Genomic DNA, 17261 nt, shown 5'->3' with positions numbered 1-17261 from the left:
CGGCATCAATATAAAGACCTTTACAGTAGTAACTTTCAAAGACTCCATAAATTGTGCACTCCATGCCTATTCGCAAAAAACGAACAGGCTGAGATGACTGCGGTCATGCGCAATGATATGGTGCCCAATAAGTGTATGAATTTTAAACCGGACAGAGGGAAGAAGTGGTGTTCGACAGGGAAATTTGTTAGAATAAAGTGAATGATGAAATGTACTAAACAGGATACATTTATACTAAGTGCTACTATATAATGAAATTTCCATCTATGGCACTTACCCCGACGTACCTGATTTGTCCTTTTTTTTAAGAAATTTTTTATTAATTTTTTCTGTTTATAAAATGTCATTGTGTGCGTGAATTTGTGTGTGTTTGGGGGAATTAAGTACTGTTTTTTACAACTAAAAAATGGTACCCAATTGCGCCGCGAGTGTAAGATAGTGTGTGTTTGTGTGACATTACTTTAAAAAATATTCACAGTAATTTAAATAGAAAAATCCATATATTTTGATTTAACACTCAAAAATCTATTAGTAGGTTGACAAAATCATTTATTTTGACTTTGATATGTACTTTTTTTACCTCGGTACATTATTCTCCCTAAACAATTGATATGTGACACATATGATCTATAATGTATTTTTTCATACGTGATAAATAAAAAATGATTACAAATATTTTTATTTATTATTTAATGTCGTTTATTTGCTAAAAACATATAAAAGTATGTAGTATTTTGTGAATTTTTGTCAACCTACCGGTCAAATTTCCCAACCTCACAACCTCGTTGACAGCTGTCAACAATATGGCATCGATGACAGTTGACAGCCGCGATCTCGTTGACACCCGTCAACGAACTTACATAAGCTTGGTCTTGGCGCAATCCGGACAGATGATGTCGTCCTGATCGGTGATGAATCCGCGTCCGACCAAGCTGGTCTTGCAGGAAGCGCAGAAGAAGCAATCGTTGTGCCAGTGGCGTTCCTCGAAAGAGATGAATTTGGTGCCGCCGATACCGGTGATGGGCTTTCTGCAAGCGGTGCAACGCTTGGCGAACAGTTCGCCGAAGCATTCGGCGCAGTAAGGCTTGTCGTCGCGGGACGTGAAACGTTCACCGGCTAAGCTGCGTTGGCAGTTAGTGCAAGTGAAGCACTCCCTATGCCAGGGTTCGTTCTTGTAAGTTACTCCACCACTGGTGATCACCTGGAAACCAAAATGTAAATTAATATACTGAAAGAGATAATATCTTGCTAGTCTGGAACTAGTCGTGAGGTTAACGGGAACTATCATTAAGTATAACCTAAAAAGCGTGTCCGTGATTTAAATGTACTTTTCATTAGAGATTCTCAGCACTGAAATTTCTACAATATTTACAGGACAATCTAATATTCTGATATAATATCTATTCCAAGTATATAAAAATCCAAATCAAATATTTATAAACTTTTCGCAAAAGAGATGGATTAATAACTCAAAGTTTTAAGGAAATTAAGGAAAACACTACGGGCGGCCCAAGGAAAATATATACTTTAAGAGCCCAATGAATAGAAACCCTCAAAAAAATATAATTTATACTTTTCTAGCTACTGTAAGCATCGAATAACATAGCAGCAAGAATACATCCTTGTCAAACTCCTCTAGAATATTGATACTGATCATTGTTAAGGTTTTCTGTACGATTTGTAAGCGATATGCCGTAATTTGTATATATACAGCCCACACAACATAGACAGTATAACGGAATATGAGCGATAATTTAGCTCTAAAAATCAAGAGTCAACCAAGTGCAGGAATGGTCTGGAATAACTGGAGTGGAGAGCCGACATCAATGAAAGAATGTGGAGAATGGTTACGTTCAAAATGGAACAAATACGTTATAAAATAGAAAGACAACGATACAAAAGGATAACGAAAAAGATATAAAATATGGAATAAAGATGAAAAGACAGAGAAGAAAATGGAAATAACACAGAAGGAAAAATATAATGAATTAACGGTATTTTCATATCATAACAAAAAAGAGTATGAGTACATACCTTGTTGCACTTGATGCAGCGAGTTGCGAATTTTTCTTCATAACACTTGGCGCAATAGATTTCTTGTTCACGAGGGATGAAGCTCTGGGTACCAATTGGTACCTTGCATACACAACAACAGAAACACTTCTCATGCCATTGTCTGGTCTTGTATTCCATTTTCTTGGTACCTGGAACAAAAAACTTTGTTAGTAAAACGTTATTTGAAAGGAACAATATTTTCTTCTGAACGAATTACTGCATTGAGTATTGTGTACAAAATTACAAAATATGTCTACTAATATTTGTAGAAAACTTATATGGTAGATATATAGATACCACTACCTGTCCGATAGAGACTCTTGTTAACTTTTGGTAATCAAATAAATTGTCTCGAAACACAGTTTTCTACATTAAAATGTAGATAAATGCAACACGTTTCAATCGTACTTATTATAAGTAGTGCTGATACAATAAATTATGAAAACAATTAAGATTGTAACATTAACAATAATATTTAATTAATAGTTATCCTTAAAAATTGACTTTTACAACAAAACTATTTAGTAGTTGAAGTTAAGTGTGTTGCCTATATTCGACCCATGTAAATTATTGTCATTATATTATTGTCATTTGGCATTACAACTAATGCTGTGTAAGCGTAATGTAATAATAATCTAGATGTAGAACTGAAACCCAATAAATGAAGCCAATTTTTAAAGTTTAGTGCGCGTCTTGTCCGCTAGGTGGACACAAATAAAGGGACAAAAAAAGTAAACATTCTTTGAAATTTCATTTGTTTCCCGTGATGATTAAATGGAATTTTGTATGAGTGGTTAGGTTAGGCTAGGTTAAGTAAGATAATGTCCTGGACGAAAAATAATCATTTTTACTTGTAGAAGTGTATTTTTAAATCATAATGATATTACTTTCTCTCATGTTGTCGATTGTATTGTATAGAATATGAGGGAAATGTACTCCAAATATAGTGGTAATGAAGGAAAAAGATATTCTTTGAAGATAATAAAATAGAAATTGACATAGACCTGCTTCCGGAAGACTTGAACATTGTATTGGTAAGAGATGAGAAATCCAAATTAATCTTTTATAATGTGTGGACTTTTTATGTGTGTGGATTTATTATTAGGAAAATTGTTTCCAAACTAAAGTGTTTAGTTAAAAGCGTTAGGCTTTCACGGCCATCGTCTAACTTGTTAAACTGTTTGTTCGGGCTGTTAGGCCGTTGTCTTCCGAGATTAGTTTTCCTAGAGCCAATCTCAGAAGACAACGGCCTAACAGCCCAAACAAACAGTTTAACAAGTTAAAGTGTTTAGATTGTATTCAATGTTTATTTAAACCACAATCCGACCATTCTTATGCTTCTGTTGGGGAATTTAGCAAGTTAGTAAATTTAAAAAATAATGGTGGCTTACTGATTACCACAAAAGACACTTTTCAGGTTGTGGAAAACACACAAAAAGCCTTGTTCTTGGCCACCGGTGACTTCAAAAATGTTTCATGTGTGAATACTAAGATAGTCAATGGCATTGTTCTATCTGTAGTCAATAACCTTTTTTCAAGTAATGTTTTCTCTTTGTCTTCGTCTACTGAAGTGCTAAACGTCAGTTGTCACCGTTCCGAGTTCATTAATATCGTTAACCATGAATATCTTAGGGTTAGGGAGAAATCAGACTGCTCGACCAGACCGACCGTCCACGATCGACTAACATTACGAGTCTATGAAAATATATGCGCAGAGTCAGACTGGTCTGGTGGACCATCCATCACTTACAGCGACCGATCGCGATCGTCCAGTTTTGAAATTCGGACTTGTTGGAATTTTTGATCGTTTGGTCGATGAATATGGACATTTCGCATTCATTTATACTGTTCTGAGCAATGACATTGACCATTGACATTTCAAAATTTGTAATTAACTTATAAAATTTGGGCTTGCTCATGCGATAATAATTTTGAAATTTAATAGAATCATTTAATAGAATGGGATATAACACAAAGAATTCTCCTTGTTGGTGTCTTTTTAAAAAAATGTCACGCACACAAACTGTCCCCTACGCCTACGAAAACGTCTCCACATCAAATAATTGATAAACAATTTATCAGTAGAATTATTGCTGCTAATTTTATCCACAATTCAATTTTCTACAAAAAGCCCCGTAAAATAATATTACAAAACTGTGGTTCTGTTGCTACACCCTCCTGACGTTTTGACGGTCGGTCGATGGAACACGACCGAGTAATGTGAGTTTAAAAATAAAAATATAAAAGTTGGTTGTTTGCCGTCGAACGGTTGGTCGTGGTCGGTCGGGCAGTCTGACGCCTACCTTATACGCTATGCACTGGGAAATAGAGGACTGAAAAAGGGAACGCTTCTTCAAAAAGGCATTAGAGGCATTAAAGGCATTACCTACATTATTGTAATGTATGTCGTTTTGCTTGCTTACAAGTTTTAATTTGATAAAGGAAGTCCCAAACTGCATTTTCTTATATGCAGTCAAGTGCGATTAGGCTGAATATAATATACTAAGGAGATATTGATATTTTTACATGTAGCTGATAGATGACGGTACTGACGTCATATTACTAGCTACAATGTTTGACGTAAATTTGACAGTTGAATAATTATTTCCCGCTATTTTAAAGTTAAGCAGGTAATATTATGTGTTCAAGTCAATAATTTAATGTTTTCTTTTTGGTAAATTAATAAATTAGTTAAATTTTTAATATTTAGCATCCAGTCACATCAGTGGCGTGCGATACTGCATACCTGTAAAATATATGTGTTTTTATGTTATAAAAATAATAATTTTTTAATTTTACAATTTTATACGTCAGTATATCTTTTATTTAAGTGTAAATAACACCTAAAAAATGTTTATTGTACATATATATCTACCAAAAGAATTTTTTTCGTATACCACTGACATTCCGGAATCAAGATCTGCCATTGTTACTCGCTACTTTGGACGTAAGTCTTTATTCGTAGGTTTCATCCTTATTATATTATATCGATGATTACACGATAGTAGATTTCTCTTTAGATAGTGTCGCCATCGGGCGGTAAGGCTAAGTACTTATCCGACCGCCTACGTATACACAATAATAATGGCAAAATACACATAAGTCAATTGAATGTAATTCCCTTGTGATTTAAACTTTGTATCTGTTAGAAAAATATTCGTTCCTCACTGTACTTTTTGTAAAACATCAAAGAAGTTCTGTTCTAATTCTAAACTTTTCTAAACTTCGATAGCGTGACGGAAAAACTTTCCGTAGTTCATAAAGTTGATACATTTCTTTTATCTAGGCGATGGATCTTGAAAACGGCAGATTTAAGTTTCGGTTTAATAGCTTTCTTAATTCGTTAGGTGCGTGTTTGATTTAAAAAACCAAACTTTGTTAAATTGATTTAATAGTGTGGTTTTTGTGATACGAATCTAAAATATTGTATAAAGAAGCGGCCTAATATCAGTTATTTAAGAACAAGTTTTTTTACAATATTGTTACATTTTTCTGTGTGTTCAGAGATTAGGTGAAGTACAAAACAAAAGAATAACAATAAAATACCAGCTACCTTTGTAATTTAAAAGTGATAAGAATAGTGTATTTTTTATTTCTGATTTTTTATGCATTTTTTGTTAGGATAAGCACAAATTTTATTAGAAATTACTTAAAACAGTTTGTTTCATTTGTGTTTCCGTTATTATAATAATAAAAGTTTAAAGAAAATTAAAATTTTAAGTTTTTATGTTAAAAATGCAAGTGTTCCGTTAAGGCCGGTTTTCACGCTACGTCTTATTGTACGTTTTGTTGGATAGGACAAATCCTATACAATAAAACGTGGCATGTAAACAGCAAAACGTACGTCTTGTCGAATCGAAATGAAATCCAAGGTCAGATCGTAGAAATGATGGGAGAAGCATAGTTTTGCGAGAACTGATAGGATAAAACGTTAAGGCCGGTTTTCACGCTACGTCTTATTGTACGTTTTGTTGGATAGGACAAATCCTATACAATAAAACGTGGCATGTAAACAGCAAAACGTACGTCTTGTCGAATCGAAATGAAATCCAAGGTCAGATCGTAGAAATGATAGGAGAAGCATAGTTTTGCGAGAACTGATAGTATAAAACGTTAAGGCCCGTTTTCACCCTACGTCTTATTGTACGTTTTGTTGGATAGGACAAATCCTATACAATAAAACGTGGCATATAAACAGCAAAACGCACGTCTTGTCGAATCGATATGAAATCCAAGGTCAGATCGTAGAAATGATGGGAGAAGCATAGTTTTGCGAGAATTTGCAAGTTGCTGTGAGTCTTTCATGGGGTGTAATGGCTTTTCTCATGAGGTGTCTTATTTCAATATGTATGGTGTTATCAACTCTAGCAATTGACAATAGGCTGAAGTGTCCATTCGCAAATAATTGCGCCAGTCATCTGGTTCGCCTCTTTTAGTAACGAGACGTGGGAATACTGGCTTCTTTTTAGAAACCCACTTTCTTGACCATCTTGTCTTTTCCCTCTTCATCCCCCTTTTTCCTCAGTCGTAGTATCTTTATAGTTGAAAAAATAAAAGAAAGCAGCCGTGTTTCCTCCCTAATAAAAAAAAAACGCTAAACAAACTTCACACAACTCTGAATTAGAAATGAGGTAGAAAACGGAAGGAAAAACGTAGTGTGTATACACTGGACAAAACGTACATTTTGTCGTACGTTTTATATGACCCACAAAACGTAAAATAAGACGTAGTGTGAAAACGGGCCTTTAATTGTCTTAGCCCAGTCTGGTTAAAAAAAGGTCGAAACATTTTTCGCAGATACCTGAAGCTTTTAAGACATAGGTGGGGGTTACTAGATGACGAATAGATGAAAAAGTACTCGTATTTTTACCTGGCGTTTTTTTTTTTGGTCACAATTTGATTTTTTGTCTATAAGTTTTTTTCCTTATATTTTACAGAAACAATATTTATATCATTTTTTATATCAAAAATATCTTTATTTTCCCGTTTATTTATTTTCCGGGATTTTCCGATATTTTCGGGGGTGTGAATATTATGTCATCATTATTAATACTGTGACAGACTATTCCAGCCAAATTAAAAAAAAAGTAAGTTTTTACGATGAATTTCAAATGGACCCAATTTTTCCGAGGTTTCCCATATTTCCCGGCCAGTGAAAACTATGTAGTTATTCATATTTCGACGAGCTACCCCAGATTAAAAAAAGAGGCTTTTAGCTGCAATGGAAGTAGATATAATGTAAATTTTTCTACGTGTTTCAATTTGAAGTTCCGATCTCGAAAAAAAAAACGGAGCTGAAACAGTTATCCCCTTCATTGTCCAATGTCGATATTTCGAAAGTAGCTTCGTTTCGAAGGGCTGTAAGTTTTGAAAAATTGGATGAATTTTATAGCTGTAAGTTTCAATATAAAGTTGAGATTCAAAATTTGTGCAAATTTTACTTCTTAATGCTTATAAACAATGGAGATATGATTTTTTAAAAAATAGTCCCCAACTTCGTCCCTATTGGTCATAGAAGGTTTTTTTCGTGAGAGTTTTTTTACTAGCTATCCAATGGTTGTACGTACAAGTCTGTAGCTTGAAAAATATAGAAGTTATTATAATTGTTTATAAGTAAAAAACATACCCCTTTTTCAAACGTTTATTTTGTAAATAATTTCGATGAAAACGCAATATGCATTTAATTTCTGAGATAGTTTAAGTCTTAAAGAATCCTATGAAATTTGCTAAAAGTGTCTAGCATCATTAATAGAGCAAGTTCAATAGTTTAAATATTTAGTCTCAGGGATAAATAAATTAAATAACTTTTAAACTATTTGACCGATCGAGGGAAAATTTCGCACAAATTTAAAAGATGATAATTCTTCGATGTTCAAATGTATTAATAACATTTTATTTTGTTAATAAAAAAATTAATAAAATTTATAAATTAGTGCAAAAAAACTGCTTGCAAATATCTCCTTAAATTATTTATCAATTTTAATTTAAAAAACGGGAAAATAAAGATATTCTTGATATAAAAAAATGATATAAATATTATTTATGTAAAATATAGGGGAAAAAAAATTATAGACAAAAAATCAAATTGTGACCATAAATTATTGTTAAAAAAAAACGCAAGGTAAAAATACGAGTACTTTTTCATCTATTCGTCATCTAGTAACCCCCACCTATGTCTTAAAAGCTTCAGAAAATCTGCGAAAAATTTTGCCGTGAAATCGATGATTTTTGCATAAATAGACTGGATTATCTGTATAATATGAAGGGAATTTATTGAATCTGTAAGTATAAGGTAATTTATATATCACGTTGAGAAGTGTCACCTGTTTTTCTTCCATAAAAGTCTAACAAATGAAAATACTTTGTATCACTTTGTGTAACATCCTCACTCCACCTAGTACGGCAATCATCGACGTCCCAATTTGGCTATGTCGATACGTAAGGTCAAGTTCCAAAAAAAATAGATGAATCCATAGCGTGACTCAAACTTCTAATAAACCCAGTATCATTCATCACGATTTTTTATTGTTCTGAGACGATAAATAAAAATTTTCGGCGACTATTCGGTGTGTTGGTGTAATAAATGCAAGCAATTACCCAAATTTGGGCTTTGTGTTGGTTTCGCGATAAAAGAGGTCAATGTTGCAGACGAAGACTGCACGAGCCGCTAATTTTTTTCGTTGTAGGTACATAAATTGGTATAAATTGTGGTTTATGTCGGGATAATTGAGGGGTAATTATCTTTTTAAATCCGTCGATGAATGACACATTATTTACCGCCAATTAGCATCTACGATTTGATGAGAGTCTACAGTGTGGTTAAAAAATTATTCAATATAATAATACAATAAGTGGAAGCAGGGAATAATTTATGAATCAAAATGTCTTTAGCATATTTTTACTTTTATGATTAATGGCAGTATTCTTAAATGGTATTAATAATACAGAGAATGTAGAAATTAATCAGGAAGGTAAAACAAAGAAATTTAAAATAAACCAATTTCCATTTCAATAGCCACTAGTCAAGCTGGGAATAAAATATTCTTCCCATGACGCCGTCTCCTTTCGAAGGTTGGCGATCCAAATGGCAATTGTAGTTCTGGAAACTGCTGCGCGAAAGATTTCTGCGGATGAGCGGTCGAACCATCTCCTCAGGTCTTTCAGCCACGAGTTCTGGCGTCTTCCTACTGATCTTTTGCCCTGTACTTTTCCTTCCAGTATAACTTGAAGTAATTCATATCTTTCGCCTCTCAACACATGACCCAAGTATTGCATTTTCCTCTCTGTGATTATTCTTAGTAATTCTTTTTGTTTACACATGCGACGAAGTACCTCAACATTAGTAACTCTTTGTACCCATGGAATTCTCAACATAATAAAATATTAGAAAATGATAACATCGAGGAAAGCTGGGAAAAACTCAAAAATAACATAATTAACGCAGGTAAGTGAAAAGTAACGAGGAAAGTAACGAAAACTAACGTATTAAAAAAGAAAACAACATGGTTTAGAGAGGAAATGAAGACAAAATGTGAAGAAAAGAAGAAAGCTTTTTTACAATACAAAACACAACAAACACAACAGGTATATAACCACTACAGACGAATCAGAAATAAAACGACTAATTTAGGTAGAAAAATAAAAGGGAACACTGGCAAAGCTTCTCAAAACAGATGGAACACGACTTTTATGGAACACAAACAGAAATATGGAGAATGATCAGAGGACAACGAAAAGAGATGGACGAACTAATAAAAACGAAACACATTCAGAAGGAAACATGGGTAGACTACTTTCGATCCCTATTTGCTAAAGGTGACGATAATGAACCACCAACACCAGAGGTGGCGACAAACGAAGAAATACACATTGAGGAGAAAGAGGTAAAGCATTAAGAAAATTAAAAAATAGAAAATCACCAGGAGATGACAGAATACCGAACGAACTCCTAAAGTACGGAGGACCAGATCTGATCAAACACCTATTAAAACTAATCCAAAAAAATAATAGAACAAAACAGAATCCCTCAAGAATGGAGATCAAGCATCCTAATACCTCTCTTCAAAAAGGGAGACAAATCGGACCCGGAAAACTACAAAGGAATTAATTTATTAAACACAACACTAAAATTAACAACCAAAGTGATAACAAATAAACTGAATGAAATTATAACACTAACAGAACAACAAGGTTTTATGTCGGGAAGATCATGCACCGACGCTATATTTATAATGAGGTTATCATTAGAATACAACAAACAGGCATATCTATCTTTCGTGGACCTTAAGAAGGCATTTGGTTGGGTTAAATTAAAGGACGTTATCCACCTATTGTAAGCAAGAGAGATACCTATAGGAATAATCAAAACGATCGAAAATATCTTACCAAAACAACACAATAAAAGTAAAAGTAGAAGAAGAACTAACCGACCCTGTTGAAGCTGGCAATGAAATAGGACAGGGAGATTCCCCGAGTCCTCTATTGTTCAACCTTATTATGGATGAAATAATAAAAGAAGTAAGAACTAACAAAAGGTACCAAATGGGAGAAGAACAACTTAATCTGCTTTGCAGACGATGCAATACTACTCCCTCAAAGTGAAGATGATTTACAACGTATGCTGCACCAATTTAATACAACCGCCAGAAAATTTAAGATGTAAATTGGCGCTAGCTACGGAAAGCTCGAAACTGAAGTGGAAGATCAAGTGAATAGAGCAAACGGAGCCGCAGGTTGCATGAATAAAACAATATGGAGAAATAAAAATATCGGGAAAGAAATGAAAGGTAGAATTTACAAAACAGTCATCAGACCAATAATGACATACGCGGCAGAAACACGACCTGATACAGAGAGGACAAAAAGGATGTTAGAAACAGCAGAGATGAAAACACAGCAGAGAAAAAAAGACACTATGGGGGAGAGCTAGAAGTACAAATATACCACGTAGATGCAAGGTGGAGAACATCAAGAACTGGGTAAGAAATAAAAGAGTAGAATAGAACAATCATATAAACCGACTGACAACAAATAGAGTAAGTAAAGACGGCAAGAGACGGTTCCCCAATAGGAAGACGATCAGTAGGAAAACGATGGAACGACAACTTACTAGAGGCTCATTGAAAAACAGACAGTCATGTCTACACAAAAAAAAAGAAGAAGAAGAGAATAGCCACTATTTCCCTTTCCGATTTCGACCGATTGGTGATTAAGCTCCATTCCTGTATATTTTCTATTTTTGTTCTCCAGTTAGGTATCTTCATTCTGTTGATATCTTCTGACCTGATCTTTTCATTTGCACTTTGGTCCTCTTCAAGTTTTGTATTTGTAGGATTCCACTTTAATATTTTCTTTATTAATGTAATCTTCACTAACACAACAAAAACGGCTGTCGTCGATATTGTGATTACTATATAATAGCTGTATATTACAAGCTCAATTTTTCTGTAAAAATAATCAAAACAAGCCGTTATTAGGGGTATTTTCAAAACTTTGGTTTTTCTTTACCACGGAAACACGCAATGCAATCATTGTACGAATTTGTATAAAATACAATTTACAATCATTTATGAGTTTTCCAGATTAAATATCGAAGAAAAGGCTCATTAAGTAATACGAATATTAATGACAGACATTATTAACACATTTTAAAAATATACTTCGAAATTATATATGAGAAATATTCTACGATGTAAATCAGCAAATCAGTCACGTAAAATATTAGACCAAATAAATTACCAAATAAAAAGTATTTTTCGTGGCACTCTTTGATACAGGTAACTGTAGGATCTAACCACTGCTTTTGATAAATTTGGTGGTAACATTATGTAATAAACAAAATATGCAAAAGAATAATCGTCATTTTTTACTTATAAACAATATATAAACAATGTAAGATTGCTTTTTGATTTTAAATACTCTAGGTGAAGACCGGTACATTGTATGGAAAAGTGACACAATTTTACAGAAAAGCATATAAAATCATTGAAAATGAGAGTTTGTAAAGTGATTTTTGTTAATTTGTTGCTCAATTATTGCAAAAATCGCTTCGAAGTTGAACTTTTCTAAAAATGCACAACAAAAATTTAATTTCGCGTGAGAATAAGGACAATATTACAAAAAAATTCATTGGCATGTTGGCATTTTTACACGAATTTAAAAAATACAACGTCCTACGACCATTAGAACTCGAGTTAGCGCTTTTTTGTATTTCTCGATTTAGACTAGGCGGGATCTGTAGAAATTCAGACCATAATGGACATTTTCCATAGGAAGCTATTTTTTTGCTGGAATCCCTTCAGGATGTGCCCAATATCGATAATCACAATATGCGCCAGTCGCAAACCCTGTGCTAAATTTTTTATTTAACAAAATTTGAAAAAAATTGAAAATTTCTCATTTTTTTGCTCCTATTTTCGTTTATAATTCGGAAAATATTGATCCTAGAGAAAAAATTATAACAAGTTAAAAGTTTCTTTATTCAATTCTACACAATATTTCGTTAGCTAGAAATTGAAAATTTAATGTTTATTGTTGAAAAATAGCAATAATTGAAAAAAAAGTACAAAAAAATGAAGTTAATCCTTTAAATGTTTTCGACTTTCTAAACTTGACCTACAAGCTCCATATTCCGCCTAGAAAAACTATTTAATTTGTTTAAAACGTGTGCTAAATTTTGTTAAGATCGGTCGGATAGGTTTTGCATAATAATTTTTCAATCTAGCCTGCTGGAAAAAAAATCGCAAATTTTCAAATTTATAGTAGGCCCTAAATAAGGCTCTCAGATAGTTGCAATTTTTTTTGCATATAAAGGAAGGCTCAAACTTTCAAACGCTTCTTGTAAAATTCAAATCGGTTCACTAGGAGAGCCTAGAAATTGTTTTAAAGTTTTAAACATTTTTTAGGCTTATAAACAAATTGAATAACTTTACGAGCTTTAAACATATCAATTTCAAAATTTATACACTTAAAGAACATTAAAAGACGCTTCTTTAAAAACGATACATTCGGCTTACTGGTTGTCGAGATATTGAAGGTCAAGGTCAGACCTGAAGATTCTTGTCCTTTCAAAAAAAAAAAGAGTTTAAAAAAAATTATTGAAGATTGAGTCAAAATAAAGTTTATTTATGAAAAAAAATTTTTTTTCGTTTGCCTTTGTTTTAACAATTTAAATAATTTATTAACAATTTAAAAATACATATTTGTTTACTAAAAGTAACAATTTACTTCAATGTATAAATTGCAAGCCCAAAAAAAATGCATGAAGAAAAAATGCAATTACTTGTTTAACATACAATTGTTTATTGCAAATTTCCCAATTTTGCAATTAAAAATGGTATTTGAAAATATAATATTTGAAATCCTTGTCGTCCGAGACATCGATTCAAAAAAAAAAGAGCAAAATTGGTTAACAAGAAGCCGAGATAATGCAATTTTTAGCGCGCGCTATGATTTTGAACTCGCCGATTCACATTTCGAATGAATGTCCCCCACCACCACCTCTCATGCATTCCGAGGGACATTTTACGCGAAAACGGTTTTTTATTTGTCTTTTTTATTGATGTTGCCATAAAAAGCACTACGTAAAACTTTTCATATAAAAAGTAATTGACAAGACGAGGGTATTTGTTTAAAAACGAGCCCTCTATCACTAATGGTTACAAATGTATGCCAACTTTGACCTTCAATATCTCGGCAACCAGTAAGCCGAATGTATCTTTTTTTTTGTGAAAAGGTTAAAGAAGCGTCTTTTAATGTTCTTTAAGTGTATAAATTTTGAAATTGATATGTTTAAAGCTCGTAAAGTTATTCAATTTGTTTATAAGATTAATATATATAAAAAATGTTTAAAACTTTAAAAAAATTTCTAAGCTCTCCTAGTGAACCGATTTGAATTTTACAAAATGCGTTTGAAAGTTTGAGCCTTCTTTTATATGTAAACAAATTTGCAACTATCTAAGGGCTTTATTTAGGGCCTACTATAAATTTGAAAATTTGCGATTTTTTTCCAGTAGGTTGGGTTGCAAAAGTATTATGCAAAATCTATCCGACCGATCTTAACAAAATTTAGCACACGTTTTAAACATATTAAAAGGTTTTTCTAGGCGGAATATGGAGCTTGTAGGTCAAGTTTAGAAAGTCGAAAACATTTAAAGGATTAACTTCATTTTTTTGTACTTTTTTTCAATTATTGCTATTTTTCAACAATAAACATTAAATTTTCAATTTCTAGCTAACGAAATATTGTGTAGAATTGAATAAAGAAACTTTTTAACTTGTTATAATTTTTTCTCTAGGATCAATATTTTCCGAATTATAAACGAAAATAGGAGCAAAAAATGAGAAATTTTCAATTGTTTTCAGATTTTGTTAAATAAAAAATTTAACACAGGGTTTGCGACTGGCGCATATCGTGATTATCGATATTGGGCACATCCTGAAGGGATTCCATCAAAAAAATAGCTTCCTATGGAAAATGTCCAATCGAAAACAGATCCCGCCTAGACTAATTGTACTAATTCAAAAACTGAATTCATAAATTCAAATTTATAAAAGTCGAAATATCTTTGGTTCTATTCAATGAAAATTGATGTTGTTTTTTTTTAATTTGGGGTAGGTACCTCGTTGCATAGATTATAAAAATTGAATTAGTTAATTTGTGAAAAGTTTATTTAACTAAGTAATTTGTTTAAACAATTTAAAGTAAATACTTATTTTCCAAAATTTTACTTCTCTCTTATTATTAGTAGTAGAAAAGATTATGAAATGATGAGATGATAGATAGATAGATAGTCACAATCACACAATCTATTGTATTAAATTATGTAATACACAATCTGGAATATGGTATAATGATATGACTTTTGTTTCTTGTATTGTACTGATATTGATCAGCATGTGTTTTTACATCTTGTATATTATTATGAACAGTTAACAAACTTTCAAATATATATATATATATATAAATATATATATATATATATATATAGAAGGTAAAGGAAGAATGCCATACTTTTTAAACAAGGGTTTGCAGTTGGCGCGATATTCTGCTGAGTCAATAATTTGGATTGCTGCTTTCTGAAAAGTGAAAATTTTATATGCATAGGACTAGTTTCCCCAAAGAATTATGCAATATGTCAGGATACTATGAACCATTCCAAAATAAACTGATCTAAGAATATCTCGACTCACAGAAGTAGCCAATCTGCGCATGGCAAAAATCTGTGAGGCGAGCTTCTTACACAATCCTTCAATATGGTGCGACCAGTTCAACCTTGTATCCATAGTAATACCTAGTAACTTTACTGGTTCAGATGGTTTAACCCATCTATTGGTACTAAATACTATTGTCTGGGTTTTCTGCTCGTTTAACGTAAGTTTGTTACAGTTAAACCATGATTTAGATTTTTCTAATATTTCCTGACTGTAATCAGTTTTACCTCTACATAAAAAGGTTGTGTCATCTGCAAAAAGAACACAGTTGGTGTTTTTCAACGCACTTGGTATATATATATATATATATATATATATATATATATATATATATATATATATATATATATATATATATATATATATATAATCAAGAATAGCAGAGGTCCCAAAACTGATCCTTGTGGTTCCCCGCTTGAAACTGATAGAGCATTAGATTCTTGATAATTAACTGTTCTTCCTGTAAGATATGATTTTAAAAGGGCGTGTATAGAATCCCGTATTCCATAGTACTCCAAATTTATCAATAGTGTTTGAATATCCACACAATCAGAAGCTTTTGTAAGGTCACACATTAATCCATTAGTAGGTTCACCTGCATCAAGACCGTGAACAATATGTTCTATTAATTCTAATACAGCTTTAGTTGTTGAGTATTTTTTTCTACAACCAAATTGAGAGCTAGATATAATTATTGATTTGTTATACAAATAATTTGTTATACGATCTTAATTAAAATTTCAAAAATTTTACTGGTACTATGGTAATAGGTCTTTAAATGTCTAAAGCATTTTTTTTTTTATAGAGTGTAAGTACTTTTGAGATTTTGAATACATCAGGCCAGTAACCCTTGTTAATACATTTGTTAAATATTATTATGAGTGGTTCAATAATTATATCTAGAAATGCCTTAATAATTTTACTGTTAAAACCATAGCAGTCAACACATGAGGAATTTTTTTAATTGTGTATGCATTCTTTCACATCGGATGCTACTATTGGACCTTCTAGGTAGCTTGCTAAGATAGTAGTTTATGACATGCTCAGAGTTTCCTATTGTTATCTGGTATGGATACGAATAAAAAAAATTAACTTCCTACATGTTATTGAGTCTGAGTTATTTTAATTGTTTAAAATTACAGTACTTTTGCAAACTTATATTACAATATTTAACATAAACTTTTTGTAGTAAACAAATTGTTTGTAGTAAAAAATGATGTTTATTCTTTTGCATATATTTTGTTTATTACATCACCAAATTTATCAAAAGCAGTTGATGGACACCTGTATCAACAAGTGCCATGGGAAAATCGTTAGTTGTCCTTGTCTGGTCTAAAAGTCTGTAGTAAGAAAACGCTGAAGTGACTACATAGAAGATTTGATGCAGACAGAGAACAAATTGATCGGAAGATCTTAAAAAGAATTAGCTAACTGAATAATAGTCTCGTAACAAGATAAAATAAAATGTTAACGATTATTATTAGTCGATTACGTTAACTATAATTAATTATATCATTCATTTATAAAGATATAATTTTGAATAGAGCATTAACCTTTTAATCTTATTACCAAACTGTCAATCAAATCCAATAAAAAGCTAGCAATAGAAATGAATTAATATTAAATGAATATTAGAGAGCCACCGTTTCTATCTGAATTGTAAATGATCCACAAAATTCATTTATGCATTACGGATCATTTGAAGATCGAAATGTTTGGAATTCAAATTACATGTTTTTCGTTTTTACATTGTTTTTTGTTTTGAGTTCCAATCTAGAAATCGTTTTCAAAAAAAACTCAAGAAATAATTATAAAAAAATTGATAGGGGCGTATAAATATTATAAAATATTGAAAATATATTTTAAGGCAGCATTCCTTATTTTTTTTATTTTATTTAACTATGCTACTAGTCTCCTCCTCTATCTCATGTGCGTCTTGTTTTGATTCGGAGAATGAGTAACTAGCCATGCTCTTTACTGGCAGTGGGCAAGAA

General features: G+C 32.0%; 1 protein-coding gene across 5 annotated transcripts in view; it reads right to left on the bottom strand.

The window, feature by feature from the left end:
• Positions 1-654: 654 nt before the first annotated feature.
• LOC140447400 (four and a half LIM domains protein 2-like) overlaps positions 655-17261 on the bottom strand; it is a 184251-nt gene continuing 167644 nt past the window's right edge. For all 5 annotated transcript variants that reach the window (XM_072540030.1, XM_072540028.1, XM_072540029.1 and 2 more), the window contains 2 exons: positions 2035-2204; positions 655-1201 (listed from right to left, as the gene is read on the bottom strand). In XM_072540030.1, coding sequence (XP_072396131.1) covers positions 857-1201; positions 2035-2204 — 515 coding nt within the window. In that variant the 3' untranslated portion in view covers positions 655-856. The remainder of the gene's footprint in view (positions 1202-2034; positions 2205-17261) is intronic.

Source organism: Diabrotica undecimpunctata, chromosome 8 (genome assembly GCF_040954645.1).
Source record: "Diabrotica undecimpunctata isolate CICGRU chromosome 8, icDiaUnde3, whole genome shotgun sequence".
Classification (NCBI taxonomy): domain Eukaryota; kingdom Metazoa; phylum Arthropoda; class Insecta; order Coleoptera; family Chrysomelidae; genus Diabrotica; species Diabrotica undecimpunctata.
The sequence above is the reverse complement of the archived record's forward strand: the minus strand, read 5'-3'. Positions and strand labels throughout refer to the sequence as shown.